This window comes from Leiobunum rupestre, chromosome 9, assembly GCF_980474605.1.
Source record: "Leiobunum rupestre chromosome 9, qqLeiRupe1.1.hap1, whole genome shotgun sequence".
Taxonomy (NCBI): Eukaryota; Metazoa; Arthropoda; class Arachnida; order Opiliones; family Sclerosomatidae; genus Leiobunum; species Leiobunum rupestre.
In genome coordinates, this window is record NC_143392.1 from 14,423,860 (window position 1) to 14,441,596 (window position 17,737).

Here is a 17,737-nt window from a genome sequence, read left to right on the forward strand (position 1 = left end):
TGGTGATGTCGACTGCGCGCGTTGTCTTTTGGCATTCAACGGTGACCGCGTCGCCACCGACAGAATTTTTGACATCTGTTGTAATTAATGAAATTTAATCAAAGCTCCTGCCTGCAGTCGGAGATGTAGGCGTAATAAGTGCAATTCAGTCTTAAGCGAGCCGATCCCGCGAATCTCATGCTGGTGGCAAAGTGTATTTCGGAGCCGCGGGCATCTTCCATAACCCTTTTAGATTGAAGAATGTTTCGCAAAAATGCCAAGTATTTCGTCTCCGTATATTATATACGCAATGTGTTAATGGGAAAATTGGCCACCCAGTATGGTCTCGTTGAAACGTGTCTTTTATTCGACGGAACTTTTTGCATTTTGCTCGATTGTATCGACTGCGGGAAAACGGTTTTTTACATTTATCGCGATAATGGGCGGGGTGCAGATTGATATCTTATTATCTTATTTTCGGTTAGGGAATAAATGGAAAAGGTAATTTTAATTTCGGGAGTGGTTGGGAATGGATTTTGCCTCTACTTGGAATCGGGAATGGAAATTTCGGGAGTGGTTGGGAATGAATTTTTCCTCTACTTTGAATCGGGAGTGATAATTTTGGGAGTGGTTGGGAATGGATTTTGCCTCTACTTGGAATCTGGAATGGAAATTTCGGGAGTGGTTGGGAATGGATTTTGCCTCTACTTTGAAGCGGGAATGGAAATTTCGGGGTGGTTGGGAATGGATTTTGCCTTTACTTTGAATCGGGAATGGAAATTTTGGGAGTGGTTGGGAATGTATTTGGCCTCTACTTTGAATCGGGAATTGAACAAGTTCTGGAATAGTCGGGAATTAATTTGTCCTCTACTTTGAATCGGTAATGGTCGGAAATTAAAAAGTCGCTTGATGACTTAGACCTAAGGGGGTGCCTTGGGTATTAGCCTAGCTGATTATTGTTGTTATTGTTGTTATTACAAAATGCATGTCAAATGGAATGGGAATGGTTGGAAACCAAATATTTAAACCTAAATGAGGTGGGTATGGATTTTTTCATACCGGTTCCTCAATTTTTACGTGGGATTCGCTTATTTGCATATTTTTATTAAATCCACAATTCAATTTACATTTTCTCTCATTCCACAGAAAAACTCCAGGCACGCGTTTTTACTGAATAATTTACGTTACAACAGTCGCTATACAACATTTTTCGGAGCAATATAAACCCTCGTACGATAAAAAAAAACGCAACTGTTCTTTCCCATAGAAGACTATATAAATGTACTATTTTATTGCATTTTTGAAGATTATCGACTAGCAATCACGTCCTATGTGCCTATTCTAATCTCGTGGGCCAACAAATCGATTGACGGGCCACCGTTTAAGATAACTGCCAAAATAGAACTATAAAACGTAATGACTCTCGGTAAATACTTCTTCCTAAAAGAACTCTTTTTCGTCTTCGAACAATGTCCTTTTTTCGTGTCCATTCGAAATGAGATGGTAATGTAAAACTACTTTCAAGAAAAACCTTTTCTTTTTCGCCGAAGGATTCCGACGAAAATCGCTTGTCCGTTTCCACCTCGCTTCTCAATTGTTCTAGCAAATTGTTTCTCCAGTCATTTTTATTTTCGGCAAAATAAATTGTCTCGAGGGTCGAGCGGTTGCCTCTGTTTCAACCGAGAGCCAGTTCTGTCGCATATTTTATACGCGCGTCAATTTGCGAATAGCGAGGGGGGTCGTATCGGCGCTCGGGGCCAGGAAAGGTAAAAGTGTGGTCTAGCTTGATTTGCCTTGCAGATGAGGACGGCCGCGTAACATCACTTTATAAATGGCGTCTCTGTCTCGTAATATCCGACGCGTTTACTGACAGTTATATTCCCAGCATTCTTCTGGCTTGGCGCGCCGCGTATTTTGGGTAGATTCGTGACTGAATACGGCCTATTATTGAGGTTGGGAGGCTCGTTCGCATTAGGCCAAGTAGGCGCAGGGTCTATAGGGCCTTGCTTTGACTAATTACGCGTCAGCTTACCCTAAAACGTACAAACGCTTATCCGTCTGCTGGAGACAAAAATGCGTCACTCTCTCTCTACTGATTTTGCAACTATCGTATTTAGATTTTTTTGGAGTCTGTTATTTTTAAATTGAATTGATAATTTAGAGATATCTATAAAGGCTGAAAGGCTGACGTTATTTTTCAACTTGCCTGCTCTTTGTGTGCGTCTAATTTAAGAGACATAAAATAATGGGTTTTCTCTAAAGTACGACCTCTTTTAGAATTTTCAAATTTGGTAGCAGTTGTTCAGCCTCGCTTGGGGAACCATCATTAATTTGAAGAGGGCCTTCCTTGGTCCCTTAAAATCGATTTGTGGGCCCTCAAGTATTAATAAAAGTAGGCTAAAGCTTGAGTAGCCTACACCTACGGTTGCGATACCTGTGCCTATTTTAGTAACGTCACTGGATTAATTAGTCCAAGGGCCTACGTACTTAGGGACCCTACGAATCGTACAAAACCACATTTTCTACTTTAAACGGCGATGGAACACTCAAAAGCAATTTAATAAATAAACTATTAAGTTTATAAATAAATGAATAATTATGCAAATTACTAATTCAGGAAGCAAGCAATTTACTTATTTGGTATGTTAGGAAGTTTAGTAATATACTAATGTCAATATGAAATCCTTAAGTAAGTAATTTATTAATATTTTTTAAATGAAATATTTTAGAAAAATTAGTTATTTACTAATTTTACAAATTATGTAAATTTGGCTAATTAGTAAACTAGTAAAAACGTAAACCTGAATTAAAGGCATAATAAAATCACTAGATAACTTTGGGTATTAGCCTAGCTGATTATTATTATTATTACCTAAGAAATTCTTAAAATTGTTGTTTTTGAAAACTAACCGTTTTTTTCTCGCAATTTTTGTGTCTACCAAAATATATTTTCAATTTGTAATAGACCCATTTTTGGTCAAAATTGTTAACTATATTATTAGGTCTACTGGAGTATCATTCAACGGTATTTCGTCAGTGTTTTGGCGCCAATTTTGCCCGTGGCAAATTGGTAGTAAAAGAAATAGCGTCTCTCACCCAAACATTATTTTTTTCACTTTTTTCGAAGACACTTCGGGAGACCTTTAATAATACACTCGTGCCGGCAATTAGAACGACCGAGACGAGATCTACCTACAGCCATCGCGGTCATTACCAGAATATCACCTCTTCCCCCTTTACCGGCCCCCCTTCTTGATTATATATAACGATATTATGTACGATTGTAAAAAAAAAATTGAAGCATGAAATATTATTCAAATAAAGGTGGTAATAATAAGGATTACTTAATATCATATACTTTGAAAATAAATTCCTCAATAAGGGTCTACAGGCGTTGTTTTAAAAGCTTTCGAATTCTCCGGAAATTCCACAAAGCACTTTACAGGGGCTTTCTACATAAGAGGCTTTAGGAGTAGGTAATTTATTATAGCAAAAGTAATATAATACTCGTAAGTATGACACATCCATCCTACCAAAAAAAATTTTAGTAACAGTTTGTTTCAACAATGACCATTTAAATCATAACGTAGCTAACCTTCTGTGAGTAGTGCTATAATCTCTAACCCAGACTTATTAAGAATTAAAAACGTTTTTAAGAGTAAAAATAACGCATAATAATTAATTATTGAATCAGAACATAAAACTGATTCCTAGTAGCGGTAATTTTTCAAAGTATAAAAGTAGGTAGGGACTAGTTTGAATTATTGAATCAGAAAATAAAACTCACTCCTAGTAGCGGTAATTTTGCAAAGTATAAAAGTAGGTAGGGACTAGTTTGAATTATTGAATCAGAAAATAAAACTGACTCCTAGTAGCGGTAGTTTTGCTAAGAATGAAAGTAGGTAGTGACTAGTTTGAATTATTGAATCAGACCATAAAACTGACTCCTAGTAGTGGTAATTTTGCAATAAAAATTAAGTAGGTAGTGACTAGATTGAATTATTGAATCAGACCATAAAACTGACTCCTAGTAGCGGTAGTTTTGCAAAGAATAAAAGTAGGTAGTGACATAAAACTCACTCCTAGTAGCGGTAATTTTGCAAAGTATAAAAGTAGGTAGGGACTAGTTTGAATTATTGAATCAGAAAATAAAACTGACTCCTAGTAGCGGTAGTTTTGCTAAGAATGAAAGTAGGTAGTGACTAGTTTGAATTATTGAATCAGACCATAAAACTGACTCCTAGTAGTGGTAATTTTGCAATAAAAATTAAGTAGGTAGTGACTAGATTGAATTATTGAATCAGACCATAAAACTGACTCCTAGTAGCGGTAGTTTTGCAAAGAATAAAAGTAGGTAGTGACATAAAACTGACTCCTAGTAGCGGTATTTTTAAAAATAAAATGGAAGTAGGTAGTGACTAGTTTGTAAATTTGCGACTACACAATGTTTTAGGACAGACTGTCATTAACCAATGCCGTTTCGCGTCATACTTATCCGTTACTTACGAACGTAGATAGAATCTTGACAGCGGCCAAAGCAATAGAGAGACAGTAGGAGGTTTAACAAAAGGAGCAATTTGCGCGAAAGGGTGATTTAACGAAGTGTATTAGGCTTGAATATTTTAAAAGAAGGCCATTGTGAAATATCTCGGCGGACGGGGTGAAAGTGGCTGTTATGATTACAGCGGCATAATAGTGGGATTTGGGGGGCCCAATTGCCCAATGAAGCCACTTAAGCCGCGGCTATTAAAGGGAGGAGAGGGGCTACCTTAATGGGGCTGGCCTCCCTAAACGCCACTATCCAGGCTGCAGCGCCCAAATAAAGTCCCCGATCGCCATTAAATTTGCAGGCCCGATCACGCCCTTCACCCACTCCTCCCGCCATCTAGTGAGCGAGTGGCTCGGATCAAAACCAATTAAGGAGAGCGGTTGAATCTCTACGCTTTATAGAGAACGGAAAGACACTGCTATCCGGTTTACCTCCGATTTGCTGCGGAATTTCAAAGATTATTATCGGAGGCTGACATTCGAGGGGTTAGATAGACTGTACTGCGATTACGCGTACTCAACACTGTTAAAGGTACAGACTTTAAAGAGTACGAGTACTTACAAGGAGACGACCCGAGGTGTAACGCACCGATTTGGTTCAAACTCGGGAGTTTGGTAGACCTTCATGTAACTTGAAACACCCTAAAGGGAAATGTCTCCATAGGCAACCGTTTTGCCATGGCAACCAAAAATGGTTTTGACAATACAAAATGGAAATTTTCCTATTGAATATAACATGGGAATCTGACCAAATATAAGGGTACCCATGTAAAGATTTTAATCAACTTCGAACTTTTTCATTATTTTCTTATTTATATTTTCTATTTTTAGCATTTTCAAAAATTAAAAAATTTTTACAGGGGGTACCCTTAATATTGGTCAGATTCCCATGTTATTTTCTATGGGAAAATGTCCATTTTGTGTTGTAAAAAACATTTTTGGTTGCCATGGCAAAACGGTTGCCTATGGAGACATTTCCCTTTAGGATGTTTCAAGTTACATTAAGGTCTACCAAACCCCCGAGTTTGAACAAAATCGGTGTGTTACACCTCGGGTCGTCTCCTTGTTAGTGTTCGGCATTCGATTAATTTTTATCCATGAATAAAATAAGCTAGGCGATATTTAAATAATATTTATTTAAATAACCAATAGTTGAATAAAAATTGTAAAATGTTCAAATAATCGAAAGTGAATCAGGCTATTATTTAAATAAAACAAACAATTATTTAAATAAATGGCACTTTTATTGAAATAAATGCTTGGTTGCTTAAAAACATAATTAAATAAGTTAAAATGATATTCTTTTTACCAACGTTTTTTAAATAAATCGCAAAATTTGTGGATAATGAATAAACAATTCCGAACACTACGAGTACTCTCATTAGTACAGTCAAAGGTAAGGGCTTGTACACCGATTACGCGAATAAAATAATGATAATAATAATCAGCTAGGCTAATACTAAAGGCACCAACTTAGGCCTAAGTCATCGAGCGACTTTTAAAGCCTTTAATTAGCCATTAGTTCAGGTGGCCGGGTTACAATGCGTAGGAGGGTGGTGGCAAGCCCTGCAAGCCACGCGAGCGAACAGCTCCCTACACTAACTATTACCGTTAACCTCAACTGACTAGCCCCTCGCTGACATGTCCCTTATTGGTCGAACCTAGACTATACTAGCTAGAAGCAACAAACACAGCACCCCACACAAGGAGAACGCAACCCGTCAAAAGTCGTGCATTTTCTCGCGTACAGTTTTCATTGGTTAGACGATTTAGCATCTGCTGCCGTTGGAAGGGGAAAATTCGGAAATTGTCTTCCCCCTTTTCGTAAAACGTTCAGCGTAAAGGCTCGTCCAATTAAATTTGTACACAACACTGCGTTGGCCTGTTTAAAGGCTAGCTGCGTTCTCCTTGTGTTTGTTGCTTCTAGACACTAGAAACTTTTATAAATATTTTATTCTGGCGCGATCACTAAAGTAAGATTTCTCCAAAATAAAGTGGAAATATAAGAAATACTAGAAGCCTTTAATATCTCTTACGAGAGACGAGAGAAGCATCCAAATGAAACGTGTACCTCCACAGGCTCGAAGTAGTACTTTTCCTAACCATGTAAAATAACCATTTTCCCGATGTAATAGTTTTAGATAGAGGTCGGGGATGGTTAACTTTTATTCAATAGATAAAGCTCTAAAAATTATTCGTAAAAAGATTTGATCAAGTAATTTATATTTCTGTATTATCTAGGGTTGTTAATTTTTCCGGAAAAAAAAATGCGGAAAATTTTCCGAATTGCGGAAAATTTTCCGCAAATCGGAAAAAAAAATTAAACATAAATTACTTTTCAAGGGTTTTTAATGTTTTAAACTTTTTATCGATTTAAAATGACTAATATCAGTAAACATACTACAAAACATTAATAGTGTTACATTGTTAACCAGTTTAAACTAGTCTATAGGTTTAGTTTTACTTTTAGATTAGAAAAAATGAGGTGAAAATGCCGCTTTATTTAAATTTGCAAACAATATATTAGACGAATCATGGAATGAAAACGTTTTTAATATTTTTCGGAAAAATACGGAAAATTTTCCGGAAAAAAAGGCCTCGGTAATTTTCCGAGCGGGAAATTTTCCGCGGAAACTTTTTCGACTTACAACACTACACTATTATCCGATTAATTTTTGGAAAATTTTGTAAAATTAATCGGAAAAACGACGTTTTTTCGATAAAAAGCTCAATTTTTACGAATAATACACGTTTTTTAATCATTTTCCGAAATATTAACCGGTAAATTTCTTGGTTTACATTTTTTTTCCGGAAAAGAATCAATTTAATCATGGATAATGATTAACCGTCCCCGACCTCTAGTTTTAGAAACTCACTGCATGATCATTTTTTTGTAAATTTAATAATAAGCTTAGATTGTTTGACCTTCGCCAAAAAATTAGATTGGTTCGTTCTTTAAGAGCAGAGCGGCTCGTAGCGCCACTGTGGCCGATATTGGAAAAATTTACATATAAATATTTAAAAGGCCGGAAATTTACGCGAACGACTTTTGTCATTTGGGCGGAAAGTTTGGTGATTCTCCCGGTAGGAGCGCTGGCTAGGGTGTTTCATTTTGTGAGGCAAAAAAATAAGATGTAAAATATTTGCAGGCTTTGCTTATGCCCCTAGTCTTAGTGATGTAAAAGATATATATGCCAAATTTCAAGAAGATTGGATAATATTTAGAGGTTGCACACTTTGATCAGTTTTATAAAAGTAGACAAAAAATACGATTTTTCAATGTTAATTACTTTTATAGGGAAAACTAGAAATCACAAACTTAAAAAAATATTAAAACTAGACACTAAGATTAATAGATAGTATGATAGGCAAAACATGTGTTATATTAATCAAAGTTAATATGAACCAGTGGCGTAGCGTTCATTTATTCCACCCGGGGCCAACCCTAAATTCGCCGGCCGCTTTCTTTGCAACTACATGTCGGCAAAAATCGGTAAACATTCTGTGATACTCTGTTGATCCGTTAATTGCCCAAACGATTTAAGTCGTTTAAAAATTAAAATTTTATTCTGCGTGGTTTTTTGCAACGCGAACTCTTTAATGTAATGGTCAATAGTAATTTGTACCTCTTGTTCTAAGCTGGCCGGGGCCTTGACCCCTATTGCCCTATTTCCACCCCACGCTACGCCACTGCGAACCACCGATGGAATAAAATTTGGTATAACAAGACGTCAAATTATAAAAAGTCCATCAAAAAAGAGGACAAGAAAGCTAAACCCTAACAAATTTGGAAACATTAAAAAACTATGAGACATACTCGGGCCGATAGGTCTGCAAGCAAAAATCAAAAGCGCGATCACATAGGCCTTCAAGTGAAAAACTATAAAAAAAATACTTAAAAAGCCAGAAAATTCAACAGTAGACCGGCTTCGCCCTAGTTGGGGCTCATCAGTGCTGTGTATCTGGTGAGTGACTTACGAACCGATCTTGAAGTTAGGCCTAACATTAAACAAATTTCAAAACACGCACCGAAGCAACAGATAGTCGAAAGGGGGGGTGTAGATGAGAATATATGATAGTAAAAGTGAATACTAACCACCGATGGACTGATATTTATTTAATATTAGGCTTAGCTTCAAGATCGGGATGTAAGTCGCTCTCAAGATACCTATACAGTACTGATGATGAGCCCCAACTAGTGATAAAAGTGATCAATGTGTGCAACCCCTAAATATTATCCAATCTTCTTGAAATTTGGCGTATATATCTTTTACATCACTGAGACTTGGGGCGTAAGCAAAGTCATGGGTCGGGTCCAGTAATTTAGTTGTCTAAGGTTTGACTAAGATCAAAGTGTGATATCTTTTCATATCAACAAAATTGATGTATGAAATTAGCTGTAAGTTTTGTCGTTTGGATATTATCTTTTCGCATCATATGTTAAAACACGTCTACCATTAAAATTGGATGGATCTTTGCGATGCGTACCGAAAATCGGGGATTCCAAAATTAAAGGCTGATCATACCTGGGATGAGTAACGAACATGAAGCCATTTGCATGTTTAATTAGTTCAATAGAAACTATGTAATCAAAACGCTATGCTGTAACACTTTAATCAACGGTAGTCCCAGACGCTGATACATTTTAAACGGCGGCTGTGATCCGGTAAACTTTTTTCTTCGTAAGCGGCGTGAATAGAGGTCGGGGATGGTTAACTTTTATTCAATAGATAAAGCTCTCAAAATTATTCGTAAAACGTTTTGATCAAGTAATTTGTATTTCTGTATTATCCGATTAATTTTTTGGTAAATTTGTAAAATTAATCGAAAAAACGACGTTTTTTTCGATAAAAAGCTCAACTTTTACGAATAATACATATTTTTTAATAATTTTCCGAAATATTAACCGGTAAATTTGTTTGTTTTTTTCATTTTTTCCCAAAAAAAATCAATTTAATCATGGATAATGATTAACCGTTACCGACCTCTAGGCGTTAAACCAAAACTTTAAATTTAATTTTCAATTCCGTTTACAAAAGATACATTTTACGAAAACAACGCCTATCATACTTGAAAATATTAATAGTGGTCGTAATTTCTAGTGAAATTAAATCGAAAATATTCGCATTTTTAGTAGAACAACTTTTGGTTTTTCATGAAGTATATCGGCGGCGCGCCGTACAAAATATAACGGCGGCGGGTTAAGGGCTGGTTTTATCTAGGGCAAAACATTTCCATTATCTTACGCGATAGTGGAAACTAAGCCTTAAGACTGGTTTTCACTAATAGGGTGTATTCTCGTGACATCATCATCGCTGTAGTGGAAGGCTAGTGTCATCCCCCTTTCCCCCATAAATATCTACCTTAGAGCAATGGCTGCCATCTTCTCGTGAATACCACCTATACCAAAACGGTGTATCAGCATCGACGCAAAAAATTCCCGTTAGGCCTAATGTTTGATTTCCACATTTTTCTTTACGCGCTAATTATAAACCTTTCTGCTTCCGAAAGTTAAGTTAAACATACTAATGGAAACCAAGTGGCTATAGTTTCCACTGGCTCGTGATACATCAGTTCGCTTATCTTTGGAACGTACACACATTTTTACGAGTGTAAAGGAAAACACATAAGGACGCATCGAGGGGCTAACTACTTCCTTAAATGATGTATGTTATTTCAAATTAAAACGGTCTAACTTAACCATATACTTAAATTATGTACACCGATTACAGCTAGTACAGCCTTTGGTAGTGCCTAGGAGTAGTAAGTCTGTAATCGATTATGTAATAACTTTAGTCGAGTCAAAGCTACGTTCTTGTAAACCGATTACGGATAGTGGTCTGCCCCAGCAAGTTTTTCTGGTGGTGCGAAATCTCGTTGCGAGGTCAGGCGTTTCGGTCTTTCGGTCAAAAGTTATTGTTCCCGTCGTCGCGATCCCGTTTTGGCGCCCCCACCTATGACGGCACCCGGTGCGATCGCACCGTTCGCACCGCCCTAGGGCCGGCCCCTCGTGACGAATGCGTGTGGAAAATAAGCCTAATAAAACTTTGCAGGCATTTTGACTCTAATGAAAACCAAGCGTGGATGAAAAATGAAAAGTTAGTAAGCGCTAACGTGAATTTTGAACTATTTCTAGCTCACGCCAAATTTTTACACGCTAAAATCTTCCATGAAAACCAGTTCTTAGGCCTAACGGAAGTTCCGTAATGAAAACTAGCCGATAAGTCGACTTTTTCGGCAAAGCTTTAATCAACGATGAACAAACGCTCAGTGGCGTAGCTGATGGTCCGCAGGGCCCGTGGTGCGGGGGGGGGGGGCTAGAGTTTCGGGGGGCCCCGCTAACCAAAAAAAAATGAGTTCTCAGCTACGCCACTGCAAACGCTATACTATTTCAAATTAAAATAGGCTTAATAGACTCGTGACATGGTTTACAATATTTAAGCTTTTAGAGGTATATTTTATGTTTTATCAAGGACGTATATTATTGGTGATTAAGACGAGCATATTCATTAGCGTTGGTCGAAGAGGGAATTTTAATAAGCTTTTAGTGTGTTTCGTTGTTTGGAGGCGGTTCACTTTGATGATGGTCGACCTTAAACGACGTATGGAAACACTTAGATTAGCCAGTTTTTTTTGCCTGTTTTGAATAAATCTATATTGTCGCGGTGAAACCCGAAGCGATCGCAACAACTTTACCGTTTACGGTCCAGAACTAGCACTGTCGTTTGGGGAGGGGGTAGCAAGAAATGACGGTGGTTTGGGGGGCCCACATTAAATCATTATTCTATAGCCAACAAGTAGCAAATCGAACTACTGGATCAAAATGACCAATCACATATAGGGCTATAGGTCCGTAACGAGGCTTTATGAGGGCTTGGGCCCGTAACTAGTCTAAATGATGACTAGGACCCCTTGCTAAGTCAAATTGTGGTTAGGCCGTTTGCGAGGATAGATACTGGTCAAGACCCGTACATAAGTGTTATGGTGTCTAGGGCCCATTTTGAGGATATATTATGTCTAGGGCCCATAACTAGACCATATGATAGCTAGGGCCCGTAAAGAGGCTAGATGATGGCTACTCTAGTTACAGGCCCTAGTCATCATCTAGCCTAGTTACGAGCCCTAGTCATCATACACTCTTAAAAACGTTGGGTTTAATGATTTTGGTTATTTCATTTTTAACTACTTTTTGAGTCAAAAATAACCCAAATGTAGTTGAAAATCTTGAAACGCAAAATTTGGGTTAAACTAAATTAGGTTGTTTTTAATATAATACAATAGCAACACCCAAAATTGGGTCATACTATCAAATTTAAAGACTATATGATGAATAGGGCCCGTAACTAGACAATATGATGAGCCCGTTGATTAGCCAGATATTTGGCTATGACCGTTTGCGAGGTTAATTAATAAGGCATACACATGTATTAAAAATTTCAAAGATAATAGACTAACTAAATTTAGAAATAGATTAAAAATAACACAAAATCGTAATTCAGGTGAATTATGAAATACCTTATTTTTTTCTACCAAAAGAAAAAATTAACGCCCTAAAAATATTTTCTAAAGATTTTTCTCAAGTTATCTATAGAAATATTTTAATAAACGTGTAGTAAGAAGTGTCTTTAAAAAATTCTATAGAAATTCTCTAGAATTTTTCACTAGACTTAGAAAACTTTACAACCCCTTAAAGCACTTTATAATGTTCTATAGAAAAACATAGAAAGTTTTCATAAGGGTATAGGGCCCGTACCGCTAACTATATGATGTCTAAAGGGAGGACAGATTATTTCTAGGGTCGTAACGAGGCTAAGTGATGTTAGGACCTGTTACTAGGGTCTTATGGAGGGTAGATGATCTCTCGTGTGCGTAAAGAGTAACGTGCTTGAACACAACTCCGTCGTTTAAACCTAGGAGCAACAAACACAAGGTGAACGCAGCTAGCCTTTGAACACGCTTACGAAGGGTTGTGTACGAATTTCATTGGACGAGCCTTTACGCTGACTAGAGGTCGGTAACGGTTAATCATTATCCATGATTAAATTGATTTTTTTTGGGAAAAAATGAAAAAAAAAACAAATTTACCGGTTAATATTTCGGAAAATTATTAAAAAATATGTATTATTCGTAAAATTTGAGCTTTTTATCGAAAAAAACGTCGTTTTTTCGATTAATTTTACAAATTTACCAAAAAATTAATCGGATAATACAGAAATACAAATTACTTGATCAAAACGTTTTACGAATAGTTTTGAGAGCTTTATCTATTGAATAAAAGTTAACCATCCCCGACCTCTAACGCTGACCGTTTTATGGGCGGTGGGGAAGACAATTTCCGAATTTTCCCCTTCCGACGGCAGCAGGCACTCAAGCCGCTAACCAATGAAAATTGTACGCAAGAAAATGCACGACTTTTGACGGGTTGCGTTCTCCTTGTGTGGGGGGCTGTGTTTGTTGCTCCTAGGTTTAACGGACAATTTGCGACAAACCAGAAAAATAAAAGCGTTTTTATTCTGGGAAATTTTAATTTCAGGGAATCCTTATTTGTTCAAGGCAGCCACTAATCCAGATATCTATCAATTTTCCAGGAAATGGTTAATGCAATTTAAAACAGGCTTGGGTTTTAAAATTTTAAAAGCTTTCTCTAGTACGTTTTAGAATAAATCCATAATGACTTTATACATATCGATTGACTGGAATTGGACGAAGATATGTCTAGAAAAATGTATAGTTTCAAATGCTGTGTATTATTTTCATTCCACGCCGGGCCGTTCATAGGGGGAGGGCAAAATCCCAGGGCCCGGCGAAAAAGGGCCCGGTAATTTCAGTTAGAAGGGCCCACAATGACATAATTTGCCCCGGGGCCCGAAATATCTCGGCACGGCCCTGATTAAACGGCTTAAAACTACTTTTACCCTTAAAACAGAGTGTTTCCTACCGTAGCAGCAATGTTTTTTTTTTCGTATCGATTAGTCGTATCTATTCCCTCGAGACAAAATCATTTTATAGTAAATATTTTGAGCAACGTTATATAGTAGAAAGCATTGAAATTTTTACGTTTCTGTATAGTTTAAAATTCGATTTGATAATATCGAGAATGATACAATTCTTAGCCTCTCTTTTAATTCACCTGATGTTCTTCCAATACCCTCCTCCCTTTGAAGTGCTATCTAATCGGCTACGTATATCATTGGTTCCTTCAAAATGACGTGTTCCAACGCTATTGAATCACACGCCCCTAGTCCGTGGTACCCGCTAAGTATAAATAAATACTATCTTGATAATAATAACAACGAAATGTCAGTCAATAAAATACTACTTTTCAAAAATGTTTTGAATTTTGCAATCGAAGCCGGGGAAAAAACGCCATTAGAATATTAACTTTGAAGTTGAAAACGTTGCTTCATATAGCGTTGACATCGTCGCTAAGAAATATAACGCACTTTCAATTGAAAATATTGACCGCTTTAAAAAAAAACGATCAGTTGTCCGGCGAGAATTTACTCCAAGCGTATACTCAGGGTACAACGATCAAATCCAAATCGATTTATCTATCAGTTACCTACCTGTACTGTAATTCGAGTTTGAGCCTGCCGTGATATTTATTAACACGCGTACTCGTACTAAATATAGAGTTATAACAGAAGTATATAACATCTACCTTACGAGTGCCGTATCCAACTTGACAATAAAATATACTATTTCGAAAGTTCAAATACCAGGCCTCGGTTCAAATTTTGTGGCTGATGAAGGTCAAGGCGATGGGCCCCTATAGTACCGCGCCCTTAAAAAGCGTGTGTGTGTGGGGGGGATTTTTGGGTAGGGCCCCGATGATTTGGCCCCACCTCTGCATGGCCCTGTTGCCTACTGCACTACTGGAGCAAAAAACAGTTATTAAAGCTCTAAATATTTAACTTTTATTACTCCGACTAAAACCTCACAGGCCCTGGGCCCCGTTAATAACGTAATTCTGGGCCCCAAGAAAGCCGATTTTATTGAAGAAGGAAACTTGATTTAATAGTATAACTTTTAACCAATAAAAATAACTTATTTAAAAGTCATAATTTTAGAAATTAAACTATATCTTTAATTTCGGAAACTTATATACTATTATAAAATTTGAAAAAACGCGAATAGAGCTATGCATACTAATCTCGTAAAAGAGATTTTATAATCTTCTGGTATCATTGCGTCTATTAAATTTTTATATGTAGAGTTGGGGGGATACATCCTGATGGGGGATTATATCTTTGGCACCTAAATATCTATCACCCGTTGCATGATAGAGTGTTTTAGGGTGGGCCTGGGGTGGTAGTCGTTTGACCGCGTGCAATGATAATCATAAGGTTCTTTGAGAATGGCCCGGGAAAAACTGTATAGAGAATACGTATTTTAATATCACGTGGGTAATTAAATACTATTTGTGGAAAATGTCATTCAAATTTGTATTTAAATTCGCAGACTTTCTTAAATTAAATAACTACCAGCTTCTTTCGTGTACTATCACGATAAATATATTCTAGTATTTATGTATCTGAAAGATTTTATCGGCGCTGACACGCGGATCATTAATAAAGCTCCCACTTTATTAGTTCTGAAGTTTTTGAAGTTATAAATCCATGTAGTTTTCCAATATCCGATATTTCAAGTGTATTTTTTGAGAAGCGTGTTACTCGGACTTTTGTAGTCAGTTTTTCTCCTCCGGAATGTATAAATTTGTAATGCGCGATTGATTTATTACGCTGGGGTTTTTATCTGCCCGATAACATTCTTAGCGTATAAATAATACAATCTCTTTCGACGCGCCGGTAAGGTTTCATAAAGTTTCTTTCGGTCGTGGAACCTTAAAAGATTCTAGTAGAAATTGGGAGCTATCTTTGACACGTAAGTGAATATTCTACAAAAATATTTTTTTCAAAATAATACTTTAACTAATTTACACGAAGTTTTTTAAATTATCATATAACTAACGATTTTGGAAATCTTGCTTTTAAGAAAATTGGCATTATAACTGGATTTCTATCTGTTTTAATTGAAAATTATTGGTGCCATATTGGAAGCATCGTTTATGTCTTTCGTTTAGGTGCAAAGAAGAGTGCTTAAGAGATATTTTTGAACATTAAAATTGACGTTATGACTGGATATCTTACCGTTTTAATTTAAAATTATTGGTGCCATATTGGAAGCATCGTTAATGTTTTTCGTTTGGGTGCAAAGAAGAATGCTTAAGAGATATTTTTGAACATTAAAAATAAAGTTATAACTGGATATCTTACTCTTATAATTTAAAATTATTGGTGCCATATTGGAAGCAGCGTTTATGTCTTTCGTTTTTGTGCAAAGAAGAATGCTTAAGAGACACTTTTTGAACATTAAAATTGACGATATAACTGGATATCTTACTGTTATAATTTAAAATTATTGGTGCCATATTGGAAGCATCGTTAATGTTTTTCGCTTGGGTGCAAAGAAGAATGCTTAAGAGATATTTTTGAACATTAAAATTGACGTTATAACTGGATATCTTACTATTATAATTTAAAAATATTGGTGCCATATTGGAAGCAGTGTTAATGTCTTTCGTTTGGGTGCAAAGAAGAGTGCTTAAGAGACACTTTTTAACATTAAAATTGACGTTATATCTGGATACCTTTCTGTTATAATTTAAAATTATTGGTGCCATATTGGAAGCAGCGTTAATGTCTTTTGTTTTGGTGCTTACGATATATTTTTGAACATTAAAATTAACGTTATTACTGGATATCTTTCTGTGATAATCTAATTTTATTGGTGTCTTTGAATGCAGTGTTGACAGGGCCGTGTAGATACATTTTGAGCCCCGGGCCAAATTATCTCGTCGCGGGCCCTTTGAACTGAAATTTCCAAGGGAGGGGTGCTGGTAAAGGGCAAGGTGATGGGTCCGTTTAATACGTAAAAAGCGTGTTTGTGAGTATTTTGCCAGTCGGATCTCGGTGATTTTGGCATACCATCCCACCTCCCCTCCCTTTGCACGATGTCTTTAGTTTGCTTCAGAATTCAAACAGTTGAACATTGCTTAAGAAACAAATATATACTAAAATCACAACTTTTCAGGTTGCTAACTTGGTGGAAATCCGAATCGTTCTTAGTCAGCAATAGGGAATATTTAACTAACCTTCAAGGGTATTTCCGGTAATGAAAGAGTGTCTTACCTTTATCGGGGAAGCTCCTAACTATGTTGGCGTAATAAGGATTGACGGTGTGGGTGATCCCGCCGCTGTCGGCGATGGCGTTGTACAAATCTAACATGTACTGCGGTGGCGTATAGTGTCTCTCCCGATGGCCCGGGTGGTTCAAACCGAACACTTTGAGCAATCTCCCCATGGCTTCTTGGCTCATTTCGGCGTCTTGGTTGGAGGGCGAGTGGTCATCTCTGCGGACACCTTCGTAGCGCGTCCTCGCGGCGGGTCCGTAGACGGTGGTGGCGAATGCCGCGCTGGCGACCACCGCGACCAGCAAGAGCAGGCCGTTCCCGCTCATGAGCGCGGCCGGCGTAAGCGGGACTCCGCTGCGGAGCGTGTACGGACGTTCCTGGTCGCTCCCAAGAGTCAGGAGCGTCTTCCCGCGCCGACGACTGACAGCGACTAAATGGTCTCGGCACGCAGTCAGCCGGCGATGATACCCCGGGCCCCCCTCTGTCCCGCGCGCTTCGGATGATATCAGCGATCGATCCGACCGAGATGAGACTGAGAGAAAAGAGTGCCGACTCCGCTTATACCCTCCGACCTCCTCAATCTCTCTCCACGCGAGAATGTAGACGAGAACTCGCCACCGTTCCTGACCAGATGAATCGCGCTCGCTCTGTTCTGGCGTCGGCAATCCGCTTAACACCTGCTACCACCACTCGCATCGTCTCCCTCGGCCACTCTCCTCGCCGCCTCTCTCGCTTCTGCCGCTGGGTGGAGCCACTGATTAGACGCTTCGTTCACGCGGCCGGACCCGTTTCAATTCGATCATCAGCATTCCTAGTCTTACCTTCTAAGTTACCGGTGGAGCGCGTTTCTTTACCATTATTTAGACGTTTTCCTCTTCGGCTCGTTTCGTATATTGTAGTACCGGCTACGAAAACCAAAAGCGTTGTTATAAACATAGGAGGTGATAGGATACCGACATTTTATTTATTGCTCGCTGCAATTTTAAGCGGTAACCTAATATGTTGGTAGAAAATATA

At 37.8% G+C, this 17,737-nt stretch overlaps 1 protein-coding gene across 1 annotated transcript in view; it reads right to left on the reverse strand.

Moving 5' to 3' along the window:
* LOC149926620 (bone morphogenetic protein 4-like) overlaps positions 1-17,359 on the reverse strand; it is a 57,042-nt gene extending 39,683 nt beyond the window's left edge. Inside the window, exon 1 of the mRNA XM_090158173.1 lies at positions 16,719-17,359. Within this exon, the coding sequence (XP_090014299.1) occupies positions 16,719-17,046 (328 nt within the window). The 5' untranslated portion in view covers positions 17,047-17,359. The remainder of the gene's footprint in view (positions 1-16,718) is intronic.
* Between the last annotated feature and the right edge of the window lie 378 nt (positions 17,360-17,737).